The 9,154-nt window shown below is 46.3% G+C and overlaps 1 protein-coding gene across 1 annotated transcript; it reads left to right on the top strand.

Annotated features, from left to right (window-relative positions):
- Positions 1–740: 740 nt before the first annotated feature.
- LOC311126654 (protein CBFA2T1-like) lies at positions 741–9,057 on the top strand (the record flags this gene model as incomplete). The annotated part of the gene is made up of 4 exons (XM_084200646.1): positions 741–1,030; positions 3,046–3,140; positions 8,191–8,386; positions 8,986–9,057. Coding segments are annotated over 4 exons (653 nt in total), but the record flags the coding sequence as incomplete, so codon positions are not given.
- Positions 9,058–9,154: the final 97 nt, after the last annotated feature.

The raw sequence follows: 9,154 nt of genomic DNA, 5'->3' as shown, positions 1-9,154 counted from the left end.
CCTCCCCCTCTCTGTTCCCTCCCCCTCTCTGTTCCCTCCCTCCTCTCTGTTCCCTCCCCCTCTCTGTTCCCTCCCCCTCTCTGTTCCCACCTCCTCTCTGTTTCTCCCCCTCTCTGTTCCCTCCCCCTCTCTGTTCCCTCCCCCTCTCTGTTCCCTCCCTCCTCTCTGTTCCCTCCCCCTCTCTGTTCCTCCCTCCTCTCTGTTCCCTCCCCCTCTCTGTTCCCTCCCCCTCTCTGTTCCCTCCCCCTCTCTGTTCCCTCCCTCCTCTCTGTTCCCTCCCCCTCTCTGTTCCCTCCCCCTCTCTGTTCCCTCCCTCCTCTCTGTTCCCACCTCCTCTCTGTTTCTCCCCCTCTCTGTACCCTCCCCCTCTCTGTACCCTCCCCCTCTCTGTTCCCTCCCCCTCTCTGTTCCCTCCCTTCTCTCTGTTCCCTCCCCCTCGCTGTTCCCTCCCCCTCTCTGTTCCCTCCCCCTCTCTGTACCCTCCCCCTCTCTGTTCCCTCCCCCTCTCTGTTCCCTCCCTTCTCTCTGTTCCCTCCCCCTCTCTGTTCCCTCCCTCCTCTCTGTTCCCACCCCCTCTCTGTTCCCTCCCCCTCTCTGTTCCCTCCCTCCTCTCTGTTCCCACCTCCTCTCTGTTTCTCCCCCTCTCTGTTCCCTCCCCCTCTCTGTTTCCTCCCCCTCTCTGTTCCCTCCCCCTCTCTGTTCCCTCCCCCTCGCTGTTCCCTCCTCCTCTCCTCCACCAGAAGCAAAGAGAATGGCTTCGACAGGGAGGGCCCCCTGCACCTGGAGAACCCCAGTAAGAGAGCCTGTACGATCAGCCCGGCAGGCCAACGGTTCAGCCCGTCCAACGGTCCCCTCCCATACCAACCTAACGGCCTGGCCCATGGACACCCTACCCCGCCCCTGCCCCCACAGCATTTCCGGATGGACGACATGGCCATCGCACACCATTACAGAGACTCACCACACTACCGCCACCCCAACCACAACCACCGCGAGCTCAGAGAGAGACCACGGCCACTGGGTAAGGACGGTAGGAGAAGGGAGGAGAGGGGAGGGAGAGGGTTGGGGGAGGGAGGGGAGGGGGAGTGTTGGGGGAGGGAGGGGAGGGGAGGGGAGGTAGGAAAGAAAGAGGAGGAGGGGGAAGACTGACATGTTGACTAGACTAGACTAGACTAGGCGCGCGCATGCGTCCGTTGATTTTGTCCACCCACACCAGACGCGATCAGGACGCGCAGGTTGAAATATCAAAACGAACTCTGAACCAACTATATTCATTTGGGGACAGGTCGAAATGCATGGAACATTAATGGCAATTTAACTAGCTAGCTTGCTGTTGCTAGCTAATTTGTCCTGGGATATAAACATTGGGTTGTTATTTTACCTGAAATGCACGAGGTCCTCTACTCCGACAATTAATCCGCAGATAAAAGGATAAACAGAGTTTGTTTCTAGTAATCTCTCCTCCTTCAGGCTACTCAGATGCTCATTGACGCGCGCGAGCAGTTTGGATGCAATGATTGAATAACATGTATGTGTAAATTTAATTTTGCAACGCTTGCACACGTAACGCGAGCGGTGTGGTCAGCATGTGAGGAGCACAGAGGAGGAGAGGGAAGGGAGAGAGGGAGGAATGGAGGGTGAACGAGGGAAGAAACTGAAGCCAACACGGAGCAGAAAGAGGAACTGCCCCTCCCTACCTTCAGGCTCCAAGCCTACACCCCAACCCGAGCACTCCGTTCTGCCACCTCTGGTCACTTGGCCCTCCCACCCCTATGGGAGGGCAGCTCCCGCTCAGCCCAGTCCAAGCTCTTCTCTGTCTTGGCACCCCAATGGTTGAACCAGCTTCTCCCTGAAGCTAGAAATGCAGCGTCTCTGCCCATCTTCCAAAAGCACCTGAAACCCTACCTCTTCAAAGAGTATCTTTTTTTTTTTTTTTTTAGGGGGGATGGATCAGCTTAATATTGCAGATAGATTGTATCTTCTATCAATGTAATTGTCTGCATTACTTCCAATCCCCCATGTTTTTTTTATTTTTATATATATATATATATTTTTTTTTTTCAAAGAGTATCTTAAATAACCCCCTCCTCACCTCAGAAAAATGTACTTACTATGACTGTGAGATGTGGTTGTCCCAACTAGCTATCTTAAGATGAATGCACTAACTGTAAGTCGTTCTGGATAAGAGCATCTGCTAAATGACTAAGAGAGAGGGAGGGAGTTTGAGGGACAGAGGGAGTGAGGGTGTCAGCCACGGAGCTAATGAACGATGGACAAACCTGGGAGGAGAGAAGGAAGGAAGGAAGGAAGGAAGGAAGGAAGGAAGGAAGGAAGGAAGGAAGGAAGGAAGGAAGGAAGGAAGGAAGGAAGGAAGGAAGTAGAACACTCCTATCCCTAGTTCCATTGTTAGGGGACAGAGACACTGTTATCATCTAAAAATAAACTGATGCATTTTTATTGGCCAGCTCAAAAGTAGTGCATTGTATAAGGAATATTCAGTCTCATTTGGTACAAACATATTTTGTGATCTGTTCCACTTTCTTCTCTCTCATCGTTGATGAAGGAGCAGTGGAGAGAGGATGGAGGGAACAGTGGAGAGAGGATGGAGGGAACAGTGGAGCGAGGAGGGAGGGAACAGTGGAGAGAGGATGGAGGGAACAGTGGAGAGAGGATAAAGGGAACAGTGGAGAGAGGATGGAGGGAACAGTGGAGAGAGGATGGAGGGAACAGTGGAGAGAGGATGGAGGGAACAGTGGAGCGAGGAGGGAGGGAACAGTGGAGAAAGGAGGGAGGGAACAGTGGAGAGGGAAGAGAGGGCACTTGTATCTTGTTCCACAGACTTTGACTTTGTCTCTCTCTCTCTCTCTAGCTCTCTCTCTCTCTCTCTCTCTCTCTAGCTCTCTCTCTCTCTCTCTCTCTCTCTCTCTCTCTCTCTCTCTCTCTCTCTCTCTCTCTCTCTCTCTCTAGCTCTCTCTCCTCATTGATGAAGGGATGCAACTTACTTTACTTCTCTCTCTCCCTCCCCCTCTCCCCTGGTTGGTGAAGGGATGCACGGGGCTCGTCAGGAAGAGGTGATCGACCACCGGTTGACAGACAGAGAATGGGCGGAGGAGTGGAAGCACCTTGACCATGTAAGAAAAGTAATACCATTTTTATTACTCTACCAACTCTGCTGTACCTGTATCTCTGAGGCGTTATAGAGTATCTGTTTTACTGAAAACAGATGTAAATGTATTTGCATATGTGTTTGTGTTGAGGAATAACCACTGCACCAAGTGTGTGTTAGGAAGCTAAATACTGTATGTGCACGCAATTCATTTTTGCAGCATACAAAACCCCAGTGTACATACAAGTAACAGACAGAACTACATGCCCCAAGCATCAGGCAGGAGGCTTGGCTATGCACAGGTTACAGTGCAGGGTGAGAACGTGCCAATAAAGACTAATTTATACCATTTGTATGCACGCAAGAACACTAACACACAGTGGTGATCCTACATACTTGAGTCAAGAGTCTCCCGAGTGGCGCAGGGGTCTAAGGCACTGCATCGCAGTGCTAGCTGTGCCACTAGAGATCCTGGTTCGAATCCAGGCTCTGTCGTAGCCGGCCGTGACCGGGAGACCCATGGGGCGGCGCACAATTCGTTCAGGGGAGGGAATGGCCGGCAGGGATGTAGCTCAGTTGGTAGAGCATGGCGTTTGCAACGCCAGGGTTGTGGGTTCGATTCCCACGGGGGGCCAGTATGAAAAAAATAAAAAGATAATAATGTATGCACTCACTAACTGTAAGTCGCTCTGGATAAGAGCGTCTGCTAAATGACTAAAATGTAAATGTAAAAGTTTATAAGTGTAAGTCGCTCTGCATAAGAGCGTCCGCTAAATTACAAAAAATGTCGTATAATTTTTTACATTACATTTTAGTCATTTAGCAGACACTCTTATCCAGAGCGACTTACATGAGCGATTAGGGTTAAGTGCCTCGCTCAAGGGCACATCGACAGATTTTTCACCTAGTCGGCTCGGGGACTAGAACCAGCGACCTTTCGGTTACTGGCACAACACTCTTAACCACTGAGCTACCTGCCGCCTCTAGCGTTGCGTGTCTGCACGCGTCGAACTACCCGAGACGGCCATGGGTATTTCTAGTTGTTGCGTTGTGTACTGCACAGGGTATAAATGAGGCTTTATACGTGTTGTGTCCTTCACACACGTTGTGTACCTTCCCGCTCCTCAGCCGCTGAACTGATACAGTCTCTTCAGAAAGCAATCACACCCCTTGATTTTTTACACATTTTCTTATGTTACAAAGTGGGATAAAAATTGATTTTTAATTGTCCTTTTTTTGTCAATGATCTACACAAAATACTCTGTAATGTCCTAGTGGAAGAACATTTGTACTTTTTTTTTTTTTTTATGCACCATAAAGGTTCCCGCTTTCTTTAGCTACATACTGTATATTAACGTTGACTATTTTTAGCACTTTTCTGGGATACTTCATTGTTTTCATTACAGCTTAAAGGCTTCATAAACCTTCATAATGCCTTCATAAAGCCTCCATAAATATGTTACAAAGCATCTATAACCGTATGTCATGCTTTATAAAGGGTTCATAAATGTGGCATAACCGTGTGACATAATCACCAATGTCAGATGTGACATAACCCACTATGTCGAATATGACATAAACATGTGCTTTAGGAAGGGTGACATGTTGTGCTGAAGAATGGCATAGGTTCTAAGTAATGTTAGTCACTTTTAGCCCTCCACAACTGGCTACATGACTGTTGCAGCTCTGTGAGTGTAACTTTTATTAACAATTTTGATATCTTCTGGAAACAAAAGCTTGTTTTATAAGGAGGATGGGATCCACCTAAATCATTTGGGTTCATGGATCCTTTCACAGCATTATAAGGCTGCGTTGAGACAATTACTTATCAATGACCCAAGCCCAGCACAGTTAATCTCTACCATTTTGTCGCTGAGTGGTCATAATGCTTCAGCAAATGTACATTATACCATGGGCGTTGGTAGACACAATATAAGTAACCTAACGTATGCCCCTCTAACTGTCCTGAATGCCTCTGCTGATCCTACAGCTATTGGATGCAGTAATCATGTGCCTATGAACCAGAGTTATACTGTTAGCACTGAGGTGGTGTGCCCTAGTCGGAAGTCCACTGTGTGCAGCTCACCCTGCACTAACATAAATAACATGAGCATGTCTACTTCTGCTAAGCTTCCCAGTAAAGCAATGAAAACAATCAAGCATCCCAGAAAAGTGCTAAAAATAGCCAACGTTAACATATGTAGCTAAAGAAACAATCATTTGCTAGTAACAGATGACATTCATATTCTGTCTATCTCTAAAACTTACTTAGATAATACCTTTGATGATACAGTAGTAGCAATTCAAGGTTATAACATTTACAGAAAATACAGAAATGCCAACGGTGGAGGTGTTGCTGTTTATATTATTGATATTGAGGATCTCTAATAGCTCCTGTATCTCAGTTGGTAGAGCATGGCGCTTGCAACGCCAGGGTGGTGGGTTCGATTCCCACGGGGGGCCAGTATGAAAAATGTATGCACTCACTAACTGTAAGTCGCTCTGGATAAGAGCATCTGCTAAATGACTAAAATGTCTATGTTAAATACTGTTGAAATAATATGGCTACAGGTTCATCTTTCTCACCTAAAGCCCATTCTGGTGGGAAGCTAATATTGCCACTCCTATTTGCCATATCGTCAATCTAAGCCTACTAGAAAGTGTGTGCCCTCGGGCCTGGAGGGAAGCAAAAGTAATTCCGCTACCTAAGAATTGTAAAGCCCCCTTTACTGGCTCAAATAGCCGTATGCGGATGACTCAACACTATACACGTCAGCTACTACAGCGAGTGAAATCACTGCAACACTTAACAAAGAGCTGCAGTTCGTTTCAGAATGGGTGGCAAGGAATAAGTTAGTCTTAAATATTTCTAAAATTAAAAGCATTGTAGTTGGGATAAATCATTCACTAAACCCTAAACCTCAACTAAATCTTGTAATAAACAATGTGGAAACTGAGCAAGTTGAGGAGACTAAACTGCTTGGAGTAACCCTGGATTGTAAACTGTCATAGTCAAAACATGTTGATACAACAGTAGCTAAGATGGGGAGATATCTGTCCATAATAAAGAGCTGCTCTACCTTAACAGCGCTATCAACGAGGCAGGTCCTACAGGCCCTAGTTTTGTCGCACCTGGACTACTGTTCAGTCATGTGGTCAGGTGCCACAAACAGGGACCTTTGAATATTACAATTGGCTCAGAACAGGGCAGCACGGCTGGCCCTAAAATGTATTTTATGTTTTACTCATTTTAGCAGACGCTCTTATCCAGAGCAACTTACAGTAGTGAGTGCATACATTTTCATACTGGTCCCCCGTGGGAATCAAACCCACAACCCTGGCGTTGCAAGCGGCATGCTCTACCAACTGAGCTACACAGGACTACAGTACACGGGGAGCTAACATAAATAACATGCATGTAAATCTCTCATGGCTCATAGTGGAGGAGAGATTGATTTCATCACTACTTGTTTTTGTAAGAAGTGTTGACATGCTGAATGCACCGAGGGGTCTGTTTAAACTACTAGCACACAGCTCGGACACCCATGCATACCCCACAAGACATGCCACCAGAGGTCTCTTCACAGTCCCCAAGTCATGAACAGACTATGGGAGGCACACAGTACTACATAGAGCCATGACTACATGGAACTCTATTCCACATCAGGTAACTGATGCAAACAGTAGAATCAGATTTTAAAAAACAGATACAAATATACCTTGTGGAACAGTGGGGACTGTGAAGACACACACACACACACACACACACACACACACACACACACACACACACACACACACACACACACACAGGCACACACAGGCACAGACACACATACGATAACATACGCACTCTACACACACGTACACATGGATTTTGTATTGTAGATATGTGATAGTAGAGTAGTGGCCTGAGGGAACACACTAAATGAGTTGTAGATATCAAATCAAATCAAATGTTTTTTTGTCACATACACGTGTTTAGCAGATGTTATAGCGGGTGTAGCGAAATGCTTGTGTCAACCGTTTATTTTTATCCTAAACTTCCTAGTCCTTGCCGATGACAAGCATACCCATAACATGATGCAGCCACCACCATGCTTGAAAATATGAAGAGTGGTACTCAGTGATGTGTTGTGTTGGATTTGCCCCAAACATAACGTTGTATTCAGGACAAAAGGTTTATTTCTTTGCCACTTTTTTGCAGTTTTACTTTAGTAAAACAGGGTGTATCTTTTGGATTTTTTTTATTCTGTACAAGCTTCCTTTTTCATTCTGTCATTAAGGTACATTTTTTGTTGTTGATCCTTCCTCAGTTTTCTCCTGTCACGGCCATTAAACTGTGTAACTGTTTTAAAATCACCATTGGCCTCATGGTGAAATCCTGGAGCGGTTTCCTTCCTCTCCGGCAACTGAGTTAGGAAGGGTGCCTGTATCTCTGTAGTGACTGGGTGTATTGATACACCATCCAAAGCGTAATTGATAACTTCACCATGCTCAAACTGATATTTAATGTCTGCTTTATTTTTACCCATCTACCAATTGGTGCCCTTCTTTGCGAGGCATTGGAAAACCTCCCTGGTCTTTGTGGTCGAATCTGTGCTTGAAATGTGCTTCTCGACTGAGGGACCTTACAGATAATTGTATGTGTGGGGTACAGAGATTGGGTAGTCATTCAAAAATCATGTTAAACACTAATAATGCATACAGAGTGCAGTTAGATACAGAACATATTGTCTATGGTGCTGGTTATAGATACAGAACATATTGTCTGTGGTGCTTGTTATAGATATATAACATATTGTCTATGGTGCTTGTTATATATAGAACATATTGTCTGTGGTGCTGGTTATAGATACAGAACATATTGTCTATGGTGCTTGTTATATATAGAACATATTGTCTGTGGTGCTGGTTATAGATACAGAACATATTGTCTGTGGTGCTGGTTATAGATACAGAACATATTGTCTATGGTGGTTGTTATAGATACAGAACATATTGTCTCTGGTGCTGGTTATAGATACAGAACATATTGTCTCTGGTGTCTATGGTGCTTCACTCAGCGCCTTCCCCCTCCTCAGCTGCTGAACTGCATCATGGACATGGTAGAGAAGACGCGGCGTTCTCTCACCGTGCTGCGGCGCTGCCAGGAGGCCGACAGGGAGGAGCTCAACTACTGGATCAGACGATACAGCGACGCAGAGGACCTGAAGAAAGGAGCCAGCAGGACCCAGAGCAGACAGCAGAGTCCTGCAGGACAGGATAACTACACTACAGGTATATAACTATCTACATTATATATATATATATATATATATATATAGTACCAGTTATTAGAATGGAGCCAGACAGTCCTACGGGACAGGATAAATACACCAACCCTCCTCCATGACTAAATTACCTTTTACTGGTGTGTGTTTAGTTGACTGGTCTGTGTGTCCGTCTTCTAGTTGACTGGTCTGTCTGTCTGTCTGTCTGTCTGTCTGTCTGTCTGTCTGTCTGTCTGTCTGTCTGTCTGTCTGTCTGTCTGTCTGTCTGTCTGTCCTGTCTGTCTGTCTGTCTGTCTGTCTGTCTGTCTGTCTGTCTGTCTGTCTGTCTGTCTGTCTGTCTGTCTGTTGTCTGTCTGTCTGTCTGTCTGTCTGTCTGTCTGTCTGTCTGTCTGTCTGTCTGTCTGTCTGTCTGTCTGTCTGTCTGTCTGTCTGTCTGTCTGTCTGTCTGTCTGTCTGTCTGTGTCTGTCTGTCTGTCTGTCTGTCTGTCTGTCTGTCCGTCTACTAGTTGACTTGTCTGTCTGTCTGTCTGTCTGTCTGTCTGTCTGTCTGTCTGTCTGTCTGTCTGTCCGTCCGTCTACTAGTTGACTGGTCTGTCTGTCTTCCAGAGATTCACCAGGAGCTTCTCCACCGGCCTGTGACGACCGGATACATACCTGAAGAGATCTGGAAGAAAGCCGGTGAGCATCTCTCCCTCTCTCTCTCTCTCTTATTTTTACTGTCCTGGCTGATCAATGCCAGTAAGTAGCTGGTCTCTCTTTACAGTAGTGGTTTAGC

This window comes from Coregonus lavaretus (assembly GCF_964263955.1).
Source record: "Coregonus lavaretus genome assembly, contig: HAP1_SCAFFOLD_9214, whole genome shotgun sequence".
Classification (NCBI taxonomy): Eukaryota; Metazoa; Chordata; class Actinopteri; order Salmoniformes; family Salmonidae; genus Coregonus; species Coregonus lavaretus.
The sequence above is the reverse complement of the archived record's forward strand: the minus strand, read 5'-3'. Positions and strand labels throughout refer to the sequence as shown.